The sequence below is a fragment of the Lathamus discolor genome, chromosome 18 (assembly GCF_037157495.1).
Source record: "Lathamus discolor isolate bLatDis1 chromosome 18, bLatDis1.hap1, whole genome shotgun sequence".
Lineage (NCBI taxonomy): Eukaryota > Metazoa > Chordata > Aves > Psittaciformes > Psittacidae > Lathamus > Lathamus discolor.
The window spans coordinates 2,973,133-2,987,838 of record NC_088901.1 but is presented as its reverse complement, the minus strand read 5'-3'; the positions used below and the strand labels follow the sequence as shown (position 1 = coordinate 2,987,838).

The 14,706-nt window shown below is 58.8% G+C and overlaps 1 protein-coding gene across 1 annotated transcript; it reads right to left on the bottom strand.

The window, feature by feature from the left end:
* Nucleotides 1-1,938: 1,938 nt before the first annotated feature.
* Nucleotides 1,939-13,518, bottom strand: LOC136023393 (CCN family member 2-like). Its single transcript, XM_065697808.1, has 5 exons — nt 13,193-13,518; nt 8,709-8,922; nt 4,537-4,788; nt 3,963-4,171; nt 1,939-3,630 (listed from the first exon to the last, which is right to left on the bottom strand). The coding sequence occupies exons 1-5, from the start codon at nt 13,280-13,282 to the stop codon at nt 3,319-3,321; spliced, it is 1,077 nt and encodes a 358-aa protein (XP_065553880.1). The 5' UTR covers nt 13,283-13,518; the 3' UTR covers nt 1,939-3,318.
* Nucleotides 13,519-14,706: the final 1,188 nt, after the last annotated feature.

Genomic DNA, 14,706 nt, shown 5'->3' with positions numbered 1-14,706 from the left:
CCACACTCCTGGGCCCTGCTACAGCCCCAGGGCACCCCAGTCCCCCCACATCCAGCCTGACCTCACAGGCCTCCCCCCCACCCCAGAGCACCCCACATCTGCTTCCTGACACTACAGGGCCTCTCCCAGCCTCACAGCCCCCCCCCATTGCCCCTATAACCCCCCTGCTCCACAACTGACCCACTCTGGGTCCCCCACACCCATCCTGACCCCCCCAAACCCCAAAGCACCCTAAAGCACCTCCCATGTAGCTTGACCTCTGCAGGTCCCCCTGCACCCCCCATCCCCTCACCCCACATCTCACCGGACCCCAGCACAGATCCCTCACCCCACAGCACTCCATGTCCCCTCATAATTCCCCCCCCACACACTCATAACCAGCCTGACCCCCAGACCCTCATGTGCCCCAGAGCACCCCAAGTCCTCCTTAGGGTCTGACCCATTGCAGGCCCCTCTAGGGAGCCCCAAATCCTCCAACTCCAGAACTGCCCCAACCTTCTTACAGATCCCCCAAAGTACCCCGGCTCCCCCATGCCCCCCCGCCCCATAACCAGCCTGACCCCCATGTGCCCCAGACCACCCTAAGTCGTCCTTGGGGACCAGACTGACCCATTACAGGCCCCTCCAGGGAGCCCCAAAGCCCCTAACTCCATAACCTCCCTGACCCCCAACAGCCCCCCCAAGGTGCCCCTGCTCCCCTGTGGCCCCTCCTGCCCCATAACCGCCCTGACCCCCCACAGACCCTCCCCTGTGCCCCCCAAAGTCCCCCCACGGCGCTCACCCGGGCCAGGGTCCCGGCTGCGCTCCGCACCGCGCTGCTCCACCTGCCCCGCAGGCCCCGCCCCCACTGACGTCAGCGCGCGTCCCGCCCCCCGCGCTCCGCCGGCCGCGCCCATTGGCTGCCACCACCGCCCTTCGGAGGGGCGGGGCCGGCGGCGCGGCAGTGGGCGGGGCGGGCAGGTGGTGGCGTGACGTCACGGCGGGCCAAGGGGCGGGGCCAGGGGTTCCCAGCCGCGTTGCGCTCCGTGACGTCACCACCCCATATAAGGACAAAGCGCGCCCCCGGACGGGTCTGGGTGCCGGTGTCACAGCGGCAGAGCGGGGACCCCGAAGCGCGGCTTTCGGGGGCGTTTTCCCCGTTTCCCCCCATTTTTGGGGTCCCCCAAGGCTGGGGGGGGGCCCGGGGGGGCTGCGCCGTAAGGGCGGTGGGAGCCGAGGGGGGCTGGCGCTGTCCCCGCTCCTCACCGGGGTCCCTGAGCAGCGCCAGGGCCACGCCTGGGCTATCGGGGCCGTGCAGGTGGCTGCAGGAGATAAGGGGCAGCGCCTGGACCGCGCTCCGGGGACCTCACCACCCCCTCTGCTGGTGGCCCTGCACTGGCACCGGGTGCCCGTTGGGCTGCTTGGGGTGGGTGCCCCGGCGTGAGCCGGGGCAGGCCGAGAGACCCGACCTTGGGGACAGGGTGTCCCATGGGGATGTGCTGGGGACACTGGTGAGGTCTGACCCCGTGATTGCCCCCCACAGCTTACCCCCCCCATCACCCACCTCTCCCCATGGAGCTCTGAGCCTCCCCCGAGGAGGAGGAAGGGTTGGGGGGGAGGAAGAGCAGGGGGTGGCAGCAGGGGAGCCCCTGCCTAATGTGGTGCGAGGGATGAATCCATAAGCTGTTAAGCCACCACAAAGCCCTGGCGCTCCGGCTCCCTCATCACCGACTCCTGCCCACATCTGCTCCTGGGTTATTTATAACTGGGAATTAAGGACTTCTGGGTCCTTCAGCAGGAAGAGGGGGGGACCACTTGCCCCCCTCTCGCCCCCCCCACCCCCCCAGCATGGGCTGTGTAAACACCAGCCCCACACCTGTTTGCAAGGGGGAATAGGAGCAGAGGATCCCACGTGGAGGCACTGGAGGGGAGTCGAAGCAGGAACCTCAATGCCAGGGATATCAAAAATAAAGAGAGATTTATTAGCAATGAGTAAAGTGCAACCTCGGCATCGTTTTCCACTCAGGAGCCATGTAAATGGGGGGAGACAAGTCCAAAGCAGAGCTGGAGGGCAAGGGGAGGGCAGACCCGGAACAAGGATGTGCTAAGAGGATACAAAACCTGTACAAGTGTTCAGAACACAGCGAAAGAAGAGCAGATGAATTATTTACAGCTCCAGCTGGTTACAGGAGGCTGAAGGCTCATGGGCTTCAACAGGCTGAGAGCAGGGAAAGGGGCCGAGACGTGGGCCCTGAGCTGGCATCCAGCTGATATGGACAGATGGGACCATCCTCCAGCATCAGGCTCCGAATGCACTGGGAGATGTGGGCAGTGCAGCAGCATGGCCGCTGCTCCCCCAGGGATCATCCTCATTTCCCCTTCAGAGGCACCCAGCACATGCCGCTACCTCAGGAATTCCAAAGGGATCTGCTCCAGTTACCAATAGGGGCATTGATCTTGCCAGGGCATCAGAGCTTTGTTCCCCCATCCCTGGCAGTGTTCAAGGCCAGGTTGGACACAGGGGCTTGGAGCAAGCTGCTCCAGTGGAAGGGGTCCCTGCCCGTGGCAGGGGTTGGAGCTGGAGGAGCTTTAAGGCCCCTTCCAAACCAAACCAGGCTGGGATTCCATGACTTAGGACCCACCAGCAAAGACCCTGGAGCTGAAACGCAGCAATGGATGCGTGACCCTTTCAGCCCAGGCCCACCCGTTCCATGCCAGAACTGCTCCCTGGGTCATGGTCCCCCCAGTGTGAAGCTGCAGCCCCGCTGGATCCTTTCTTCTACCCAGAAACCCCTTCCACAGGAGGCCCTGAGCCACACTGGACACTACCGAGCTCGCTGTTGCCTTGCCTGTGCTGTCCCCCTCACCAGCACACCAGGACAGAAGGAGTCCAACAGGGCACAAAGGACAGCGCAGCCAGGGAATGGTCACCCAGGGAATGGCCCAGCCTCTTTAGGAGCAGAGTGACCTGGAGGACATGGGAGGGTGGAAGGTGGGCACGGGGGAAGAGCTTTTGCCACCCTGTGGGATCCAACCTGTTGCTGGAGACAGGCTGGAGCCACACGGCTCTGATTCACCCTCCCATCCAGCCAGCGGAGCATGGATCAAGTTGGAAGGTCAAGCCTGTGTCTGGTCCCTTCCCTGCCTTGGGTGGGTGAAGGTCAGGAGCCCAGAGCAGATGGGGCTGCTCTCCCAGTGCTTGGACCACTGGTGGTGAACAGCGTGGTCCTGAAGGGCACACACAGCCCCTCACAGAGGCTGCCCTGTCCTGGGATGCAGCCATGAAAGCGCTTGCAGAGCCCTCTTGACACCTCAGCCTGTGGGTCTGGCACAGGAGGACTACTGCTGCTCAGTCTTGACGTGGTCCCCGATCATCCTCCTGTGGTAGGTGGCCAGGAAGATGTCGTTGTCTCGGGGGCAGTCGTGGTGGCAGGAGCACACCTTGATGAACATCATCTTGCGCTGGAAGAAGTCCCCCTCGGGGCAGCGGAACTCCACCTCCACCGTGCTGGTGACGTACGGGGTGCAGCAGCGCCCGTCCGTGCAGCTCCCGCAGAACCTGGGCCGGTAGGAACGGGAGCTGGTGCAGCCCGAGAACTCAAAGTGGAGGCTCTGGCGGGGCTTTGGGGTCCGCACGCACTTCCTCCCCTTCTGTGGAGAGAGCAGACAGGTTAACAAGGACGTGATGGTCAGATGAGCCATGGAGTGGTTTGGGTTGGAAGGGACCTTAAAGCTCCTCCAGCTCCAACCCCTGCCACGGGCAGGGACCCCTTCCACTGGAGCAGCTTGCTCCAAGCCCCTGTGTCCAACCTGGCCTTGAGCACTGCCAGGGATGGGGCAGCCACAGCTTCCTTGGGCAACCTGCATGAAGGGTCCACCTAGGCCTGTGCTCCATCATCAATACCGAGTGTGCGCACAGAGCCTCACACCCCACAAGCACCCCCTTAGGTACCCCCTGGCATTCCTGTCCCCAAGCCCGGTACCTTGGGTTTGTCCACAGGGAGGTCGCAGGGCCGGACCATGCAGAGCCGGGTCTCCTTCTCCAGGCGGCACTGGGGGTTGTTGTTGGTCACCCGCGCAGAGATGCCCATGCCGCAGCTCTTGGAGCAGGCGCTCCACTCCGTGGTCTGCACCAAGCAGTTCTCCTGCAGGTTATTCAGCTCTGGCTTGTGTGCTGGATGCTCCCTGAAAACTGAGCCGCGAGGCAAGGATCAGCGCTCGGGACAATGTGTGGGATGCTCCCAGCTTGATGTAGCTCTGGAGGAACAGCAGCAACGCGCTGGTCCACCCCATGAGCTGCTCTGATGAAGGACGCAGCCAAGTGTGGGCACGTTTCCTACCACATCCCGGCTGCAATCAGAGGGTGCAAGAACCTCCTCACAGCATCACTGAGGTCTCACCTGGATGCAGCTGGAGTTGAGCACTTGCTACTCACACACAGAGAGCAGCCACCACCAGCCCCAACCCAGCCCCAAGTCAGAGCCGCGACCCAAAGGCACTTTGGGTCCACCCCCCCACAGACATCCCCTGTGCCCATCCCATGCGCCCACCGCTCACCCGCCATGGCTGTGTCCAAGCGGTTCTCCTCGCCGCCCTCCGCACAGACCCACTCCTCGCAGCACTTGTTGCGGAGCTTGACCCGCCGCGGGTTGGGGCACTCGGGGGACGGCAGGCGCAGGTCGTCGGAGCAGAGCGGGATGCAGCCGATGGCCCCGTCCATGCAGATGCACTGCAGCTTGCAGCTGGGCTGGAAGCTCTCCCCGTTGTGGTAGATCTTGCCCAGCAGGTCACAAGTTGCACCCTCGTGAGCTGTGGGAAGGAGGAAATGAGCTGAGGAGACACCAGGGGGAGTTTGGAAGGAGCTGAGGAGCAATTCCTACCCCTGAGGGTGCTCAGGCGTTGGAACAGGCTGTGTGGGATGCTCCCAGCTTGATGTAGCTCTGGAGGAACAGCAGCAACGCGCTGGTCCACCCCATGAGCTGCTCTGATGAAGGATGCAGCCAAGTGTGGGCACGTTTCCTACCACATCCCAGCTGCACTATCAGAGGGTGCAAGAACCTCCTCACAGCATCACTGAGGTCTCGCCTTGACACATCTGGAGTTGAGCACCGGTGACTCCAGGGCAGGGCTGCAGGCACCGTCCCTGCAAGTGCTCACACACCATGGCAACGAGGCCTCAGTGCCATGGGGCAGTGGTGGCCTTGGCAGTGCTGGGAATGGTTGGACTGGATGAGCTTAAAGCTCTTTTCCAGCCTGGTTGATTCCATGATGCTGTGTCTAAAGGTACCGACAGAAGGGAAGTAACGCTCTGGTTTATGAAGTCTTTGGCTCCTCTGTGATGTGCCAGTCTCTTCTTCCTTCCAGCCACAGCTTCTCTGACTTCCCTCTGTTTTGATCTCCTGCTCTCCCACCCCCAGCCCCCCTGCCACCCGTTCACTCCTTCCCAGTACAACTTCAATGAGCAAAACAAGGAACCACCGCAATCCAACACCAGGAGCCATCTGCAGCCCATGGGCACCAGCAGCGCTCACAGGTTCTGACATCCAGAGCAGCCCAAACCCTTCCAGTGGCAGTTTTCCAGCCAAAACCTCGTAGCTGATTGAGAGTTTCGCAGGCCCGGATCAAAGTCAGGGATGTTTCCCAAGAGAAACAAGGGAAGTGTTTCAGTTGGCTATCAAAGATTTCCTTTAGGCTCTTACAAGAGCTCAACCAAAACCCCTCTTGGACTGTATCCACAGGGGGAAGCTGCTTGCTTGGCCAATTATCATAGATACTACAAAGATTGAGATGAAACCTTTTGATAGCACGGAATTGGGAAGTTTTGATGCATTTCAATAACTCCTGGCAAGTTTTGTAAGGATATTTTTTGTATTTCTTCTTTTTTGGTCTTTTCTGCCTGACATGTTGCAATCTCAGTGGTTCACGGGACAGAAAGTGGCTTTTGGCCACTTCTCCTCAGCTGCTGATGCTTGCAATCCGGACCCTTACAAAACAAACCTCCATTGGGAAGTTCCCAATGCGAAGGATTCTTGGCTGCTTGCAGGGGCTTACCAGGAAACCTGATCTATCTTCCCCTTAGTCCCGCTCGCCCGTGGAATATTGTCTCAGGCAGAAAGTGTTTGGAGCAAACAAGGAGCACGAGCCTCTTTCCATCCCACCTACTCCTTGAAGGGACACAAATCCTCCCAGGCCGCCGCCGCTGTGGTTCTAACCAGAGCTGGACCTCAACTGCAGCTCTTTCCAATGCCATTGGGATAAAAATACTCCCGCGCTCCTACTTCGAAGTCCCAAAGCCTCACTTTTTCCATGGAAATGGAAGCCATCTGCTTTCCCTCTCCGCAACCATTCATGCTTATTTTTAAACCCTCGCTCAGTGTTTGCTAGCCCTGTTCCTTCCCAGTGAACCGGTTGTGCTGTTCTCCCAGCCCAGAACAGCCTGCTCAGGGCTCTGGTCTGTTTTCAAACCTCAACCCTTCCGTCATGCCCTTCCTTACCCTCCAATGACCTCACTTTCCCCTCGACCTGATCCAATTAAAGCACCAAGATGGATTGTGCCAGTGGAATGGGACAGCTCCTTATTTACCAGCCCCGCTGGGCACCTCCCATCCCGCCAAGGAGACTTTTGCCCTTTTCCACAGGGATGATGGCAGAGTTCCCATTGCTGAGCTCTGCCAGCTCCCTGCACCCACCCAGGCCGCCCGAACACGCTCAGGCTCTCCTGCTCCAGACTTCCTACAGGATCGGGTTTACCTTCCCGAGACTCCAGGGTCTCTGCAGGAAGGGAAGAATGCATTTGTGGCACATGAAATGCTGTGCTCGGAGATTATGTTAAACAAACACAGCGGTTTTCACCCCGATGGTTCCCTTCCTGTCCCTTCTGGTGTGAGCTTTGTGATCATCTCCAACCTAGAAGCTCATCCCCTGACACCTGAACACCGCTCTGCTCCTTTCTGCTCCCATCACATCTGATTTCTCTACCTGTGAGTACTCTCTTCACTGTTCAGAGGCATTGATCCCTCCCTGGGTTTGATTCAGCATTCATGGAATACCCGGACTGGTTTGGGCTGAAGGGACCTTAAAGCTCATCCAGCTCCAACCCCTGCCACAGGCAGGGACCCCTTCCACTGGAGCAGCTTGCTCCAAGCCCCTGTGTCCAACCTGGCCTTGAGCACTGCCAGGGATGGGGCAGCCACAATTCCACCCTCAGCTTCCCTCATCGCCTCCAAAATCCCCCATCTTCCAAAGAATCAGTGTGGCCACCACAAAAATACCACCCAAGCACATGATGGCCCAAACCCCCCACCCAGTTTAGGGAGACATCCCGGTCTGTGTCCACCTGGGATTCCTGCCATGAAAACCTTCATTTCTCGTCTAAAGGCAGGAGGGGCAGTTGTGGTCTTCAAGTCTGACTTTCAAACAGGAGGGAGATGAGAGGGATCTCCCCTAGATCTTTGTTTCAAACCCTGTGTCATGGAGAACACGAATCACTTCTATTAGAAAGGGGCCCAGTCTTCCTGTGGAGTCTGAGGTGGAGCCTGCTCCACGCTCCTGAGTAAGTTGTTCCAGTGATTTAACCACCTTTACTCCGCAAACAAACACCTCATTTCCAGTCTGCACCAGGCAGTCAACAGCTTACACCCACTGGATGTTATCCCACCTACATCCATCTCCCTCAGCTCCAGTCGGCAGCTCCCGGGTTTACCCATGCTTACACACGGGGCTTCTAAAGATCACAATAACTGGGGGAGGAAAACGAAACAGCTTCCCAGAACTTCTCCTAGGAGCGGAGAAAACATCTTTCCCAAGCTGCATTCACCACTTAGAGTCAAAACCCAAATGGATGCGACTCCAGAGTGCCCCACGCAGGGGCCGATCGCTTCCCAACGTGCTCATGTTGGCTTTCCAGGCAGAGGAGCCTGGGCTCTGAACAGGGAGTGGGAGACTCAGGAGATCATCGGGGGTTTTCCTCTACACCAAAATCATTTTTGCACACTTTAAAACCAGCAGCTGAACAAACCAGGCACAAAGCAGCCGGGTTTTCCTGTGCTGGCTGAGAAGAGGCAGCAGAAGAGAAAACGGCTCTATTGAGCTGAGCTCTTAGGCAGAAGCTCTTCCCTGTGAGGGTGCTGAGGTGCTGGCACAGGGTGCCCAGAGAAGCTGTGGCTGCCCCATCCCTGGCAGTGCTCAAGGCCAGGTTGGACGCAGGGGCTTGGAGCAAGCTGCTCCAGTGGAAGGGGTCCCTGCCCGTGGCAGGGGTTGGAGCTGGGTGAGCTTTAAGGTCCGTTCAACCCAACCCATTCCCTGATTCCATGCTGTGTATTTACCTGGCTCAGTAAATGTCGTTTCTACACCCACACTCTTTTTGTTCAGCTGTTCCCACCCACATGGCTCTTGCATTGAAGCACTGAGTGCAGAACACCAACCCGCAGTGCAAGGTGGGGAGATTTGTCAAGGAACACTTCCCAGCCAGAGTCCAGACTGGTGCCTTTCACCCACAGGCACTGCGGGATGAGCGGATGCCTCCTACCCACTTCAGATGGACAAAGGAGCATCCCAAACTCCACTTGTGCCTTTGGCGAGGAGGAAGCAGGCGCTCTGTGTGTGTTGGTATCAGGGAACCTGCGGGCTGCCGGCGCTCCCATCGGGTGCTGCGGGATGCGGCTCCAAGCGCTGCAGGGAATTCCCAAGCTGCCAGGGGTTTCCCGAGGCCGCGGTGACCCCGCTCTCACCTAAGCAGATCCCGCTGCCTCTGTGGATCTTGGCGAAGTCGCAGTAGAGTCCCTTGTGGTGGTCGCAGGGCTGCTGCAGGGAGCAGAGCTCGCCCAGCTGCCGGGCGCACACCTTGCAGCAGCCGCAGGCATCCAACACGCGGCTGGTGCCGGCGGGGCAGTGCGCAGGCTGCGAGGGACACTGGCACGGGTACGGGCAGGGCTGCGGCTCTACCTGGAGGGCAAACAAGGCATGGAGAGGGTGAGCCTTCCGCAAGGCAGCGGGGCAGGGGAGGGAGAAACAGGATCCTGCTGCAAGCAACCCGGCGAGAGGCGGGGAGAACCTCACCCCGTCCTGCTGCGGAGGAGGTGCTGCAGCTCCAGGGCTGAGCTCACCTCCTCATCCCCAGCTCCTTGAGGCTCAAGGGGAAATAAACCCCAAAGGTGGCTCTGGGAAGCCATGGCCAAAGCAAACAGAACAAGCAGGGGCTTGGATCTCCCGTGCAACAGCCCCCTGCTTCCCTGGAAGCAAGGAAATAGGAGCTATTGTCAGGAAGCAATTCCCAGCTCTTGCACAGGAGAAGACATCAAAGACTGGAGCAGCGTCATTGGGCGCATCTGAAGGTGAATTGAGGCGTGTGGTGAAAGGACTTGCCCAAAGTCCTTTTAGCAGCACCAAACCCCGATCCTAAAGCTCCAAGTCCTGTTTTGTCCCTGGATCCCATCCTTCCTTGGTTATTCCCGGAGGTGCATCCCCTCCTCTCCCCTTTGCAGAGGACACAGCTGCCCTTGGGACCTTGTGGATCTGCTTCTGCCTACTTGTGAGGTTTTGGAAGTGCTGGGCACCTCCTGACACCCACCCTGGGCTTTACAGCACTTGAGATGCTAAACAGAGCTCAAGCTCTGGCTGAGGAGGGTGAGCTCCTCCCAGGGCGCTTCAGACACTCCAGTAATTCCCTCTGCAGCATCCTCATGCTGTGGCAGCCTGGGTCGGACACAGCCTTAGCGCTGGATGTGCCAAGATGTAAAAGCACGGCTATGAAGGATGCAGAACACACGGTTTCTAAACAAAGACCTCCCCAGAGCATCCGGGTACCAGCCCTGGCCTGGTTTTCTGTGCAGTGTCTGCCCATTAATGCTCTCCAGGTAGCTCAGGGGGACACAAGAGCACTGCTCCAGCTCACAGTGCTCTGATGCTGCACCCAGCCTGGGGGCAGATGTACCCCTTGCACATAGATGATGCCAGCAAACCCCTTTGGGATCCTGCCTAACTGTGAGCTGGGTGAAGAGGGAAGCACCCAACAGGGCAGAACCTCACAGCTCCATCAGCAAGAGCCAGGCAAGGAGAGGGGCTTTTCCAGGCAGCTGGACTGAGCCTGAGAGCAGCCAGCAGGGAAATCAGGAACCAAGGTCAAACGCCTGTGTTGCTGCAGCTCTGTTTGCACTCGTTATGTCCCATCCGGCCCCTGCTTGTGAAACAGCTTCCTTGGATATTGTGTTTGTCACTAATAACAGCAGGAAAGCTTTTCCAGCTGTTTTGGCTGTCGCTCCAAGCAGCTGCTCTGCCTTGAGCTCACGTGGGGTCAGGAGATGCCAACTGCTTTGTTCTGCAGCAACAACCAGCACAGTGCAGTGCAGGACGGGGACCAGCCAGAACCTCAACTCACAAATCAGGGTCATCAAATCCCAGCCTGGTTTGGGTTGGAAGGGACCTTAAAGCTCCTCCAGCTCCAACCCCTTCCACGGGCAGGGACCCCTTCCACTGGAGCAGCTTGCTCCAAGCCCCTGTGTCCAACCTGGCCTTGAGCACTGCCAGGGATGAATCCTCACAGAGTCTCACCCTGTTCAGGGGGAATGAGCAGGAACTCCAAGCACAAAGGGCTGTTGGAAGCCAGCCCCTCCTGCCTGCATCCCAGCTGCTCCCAGAGCCGCTTGCTGGGAGCCGGCACATCACTGGGATCAGCTCCCGACCACAGAGGGCAATAAAAGCCACTAAAAACACAGCAGTGCTTTCCTACTGCGCTTCATGCAGGCACTCGCTGCAGCCTCCAAAAGGATGTGTTATTCGACCACGGACGAGAGGGAGGGGGGATGTCCCTCACACAGGACCTATATTAAGATGCAATCCATGCACTTGAAAAAACTAAGGACGAGCAGCGTTTTCCAATGCAGCGTCAGCCACAGACCCTCTCAAAATAGCCCTGCTACTGAAAACCCAACCAAAACGGCCTCTCTCAGGATAACGGGGAATGCAACGGAGCCAAACCCAGCCGGGTTTTCCTTCTCGGCTTCATTAATCATGGTTGGTGCTGGTTATTTCCTTTAATAACTCACCACAGGAACTTGACCACTGGGGTTTTACCCCCTGTTCGCTTCCTCCTTGTATCGCAGCTGCTTGAAAAGCATCTGGACCCAGACCTCCACCATACTGGAGACGTGCCGGGTGACTGCACCCAGCCTGCCAGCAGACACATGGCTTAAAAGGCCCAATTCCCCCGTATCCTCGCGGCATTCCCAGACTTCCCAGTGCAGACGCGCCTCTTCCTCACCCGGCCCAGTGGCCCCAGGGTGTGCTACAGCTCCTGGTTTTATTGCTGAGCAAAGTCAGCTCCTCCTATTCATAACCCCTGCTCCAGGCCCAAGAGAGGGGCGAATGAGCGGAGCTGTGCCCTGGCCCACAGGGAGCACAGGAATGCTGCCTGCAGAGGGGAGCTCCTGCAGCCGGGGACAGCCAATGCTGAGCCAGGTTCCAGGAGTTCCCTGCTACTGAACTGGCTCCCACAGCAGTTCCATATAGGATAAATCAGGACGTGGAGCTGCTGGAGCGAGGCCAGAGGGATGCTGCGAGGGCTGGAGCAGTTCACTATAGCCTCGACCCTGTTGCTGTTGAGGTTCGCGGAACAGGACCAGTGTTAGAGATGAAGGTGATGGGATAAGAAGTGCTGACGCCTGGAATATCAGCTCCCCCTGGCTCTGCTGGCAGCTCTCCTATCGATTCCCCGCGTGTGGATCTGCCACTCCCAGGAGCGGCAGCCAAGCCCCAGTGGGAGTGAAACCATCTGCCTGGAGGATTCCCCTGCCTGGCTCCGTGCATGCTCTCCTCCACCGGCTCCCAGGTCCCATCTGCTCGGCAGACAAGACACAACAAGCTCCCTCCCAGCTGCCAGCACCAGCGCCAGTTACCTGGGGGAGGGTGGGAGAAGAGAGAGCGTTCTTCCTGCTTCACACTCACATAAACCCCGTCCCTCTGCTCCTCAGGGAGGCAGCGGGGGGGGGCAGGAGCTCACACTGCTCGGTGTCACCTCTGTGCCACTGTCAGGGCTTCTCTTTCCTGATGACAGCCACAGGAGCCCAGGGAACCAGCCGAGGGCAAACCAAAGAGGGTTTGGGCTCGTGACTGCATTCAAAGGGCTGGGAAAGGAGAGAGCTGGAGCAGAGCTGGCCATGCACAAAGTGCTCCGGGAGCCAGGGGTGAGCGCTGCATGGCACAAGCAACACCATGAACACAGCACTGGTTCCCTCTCACGCTGCGGGGCTGGCAGCGGATGGAGCAGCCAAGACCCAGCTCTCCCTCCGTCCCAGGCTCTCAAGTCACCGTCCTGAGGCTGCTGCACAGCACCCTGTTAGGGGAGACAAGAGCCACTGCCCCCATGGCACAGACGTACCCAGGCTGACCTGAACACAGCTCCAGCAGCCCTGGTCCTGCTCTCAGCCAGGAGGAGCAGCTCAATCCCCTTGCTTGAGCCCCTGAACACCCCTCGCAGAGCCCAAAGACAGGCAAAAGCTCCGGTTTCAGTGGCTCAGTGCGAGGAACACCAGGACCACCCCAGCTGCAGGGGTTACCTTGGCCGGTGGCAGCACTGGGTCCCAGGACCCCTTTCCTGGCAGGAAAGGAGCTGGCACATGCCAAGTGCTGCCAGGAGCAATGCACCAACCAGGCGGACACTGCATGTGTCAGCAAACAACCCCTGCGAGGCACCGTGCCCCTGTGAACCCGCTTCCTCACCCATCCCAAAGGCGCTCACTGCAACCGAGATCCATTCGTGACTGCAGCCATGTCCCTGCTCTCACTGGCACTGTAACAGCACACAAAAGTCCTAAGCAGAATCAGCTGCTCTGCCAAGCACTTGCAGTAACACAAAACCAGGCACAAATCCTGCTCCGGAGAGGCTGCATCCCCTCAGGATGCTTGGCTTTGGGAGCGCACGGGTGGGTTCAATGGCAGCAGGGGCAGGATGGTGCTGGTAAGGAGCTGGGATACGAGGCTTTTATTCCTTGCAGTGGCATAAACTCAGTGACTTCACTCTCTCTGTTCTCCCCCTTGTAAACCAGGGCTGGCTTCCAGCAGCCGCGAGTGGAGCGACACCAACTCCATCCCCATCCGCCGAGAGCTCCGAGATCCAGGGGCTGACTCAGGGCTGCTCTCAGGACCCTGCAGAGGGGCAGGGGCAGCTGAAAGCATCCACATGCACCAAAGCAAGGGGCTGCTGCCGCGCAGTACGTACCCAGCCAGGAGCGAGGAGGAGGAGGAGGCACAGGGCGCAGGTCAGGGTCCCCCGGCTGCCGGCCATGCCGAGCCGAGCGGAGGGGAGCATCCAGGCTGCCGGCGGGCTCGCTCCTTCTCCTCCGAGGTCCTCCTCTCCCTTTGGAGCAAGGAGCGCACCAGTTCCTCTTTAAATAGGCTTCGGGAAGGGGCGGGCCCTCCTTGAGTGACAGCCTGGGGAGCAGGAGGCTTGGGTGCAAGGGAACGGCCCCAATTCCCGGGAATAGGAGCGGATCCGTGCGGCGCGGGCACTCTCCACGTGGGTAAAGCCAAGCCCAGGGCAAGCGGGGTTATCCTTTCCTTTTTCCTCTTAATTCCAACAGTCGGAAGCTCTCCTGGCACATCCGCCCCTCCTCACCTACACCCGTTCCTTTCTGCAGGAACTAAGGGCATCCATAAGCAGAGCTCCGTGGTCCTCTGCGGCGCTGCAATAAGCAGGGGCTTTGTGAGATGCGGTCGGGTCCCATCGCTGCCCGTGCATCACCCACACGGTGCTGCCAGCTCCAAGAAATGGAAGTTCCATGTCTTAAAGCTCCAAGGCAATGAAAAGCTGTGGGGTGAAGGTAATGGATAAAGGACAGCAATTCCCTCCAAGTGCTTTATTTCCACTTCGGGACTGATGCTGCATATCACGCATTTTTATCCTGGGGCACGATCCTTTCTGTTTGGTGCTGCAATACAGACCCTGGCTCCTGCACAACCTGCACAAAGAGAGCTTCAGTTTATGCCAGAGCTGGTTTGTGCAGCAAAGAGTTTCGTTTATTCCCAAGCAGCGAGCAGGAATGCTGCATGGAAGGGCGAGGATCAGGAGTGCAGCAGGGGGCACTCTTAGTCCTCGCTGGCCGGGGTGTGAGAGGTTGGGGACTGGACAGGAATCATCTGCGCTGCACATGGAGATGGAGCCTTGGAGCCAGGGCTTGGAGCAAGCTGCTCCAGTGGAAGGGGTCCCTGCCCGTGGCAGAGGTTGGGACTGGATGAGCTTTAAGGTCCCTTCAACCCAACCCAGGCTGGATTCTAGGATGTCTGCGCTTCCTTTGGTCCAGCGTAAAGCGAGAGGCAGGAGCACAAGTAGGAAGCACCGCGCTGTGCAGCCCCGGGCCCATCTCAGCAGAGTGCTGGGAAATAGGACAGAAGATGGAATAAAACACATGGAGTGAGTAATGGGTCATTTGAATTCAGCCCCCTTCCTGCCTGCCTCCACGGGCAGAGCTGCTCAGTTGGGCTTCAAGCCCTGCATTTAACTCAGGTCCTTTCAGATCCCTGCGCAACACCAGAGCAGCCTCCACTGCTGAAAACACACAGCTCTTAATAGTTAGCACTTGGAAAGCCCTTGGGATTGGGGGCTGGAAAGCATCAGCAGAGTGCAAACCCCCTCAGATGTGCCTCCTGCTCCTCTTCCATTAGATCAGGGATTTCACAATCATTTCCTACCTTTACAGTTGTCACAACAAAGGATTATGTCTGCACACTAAAGAC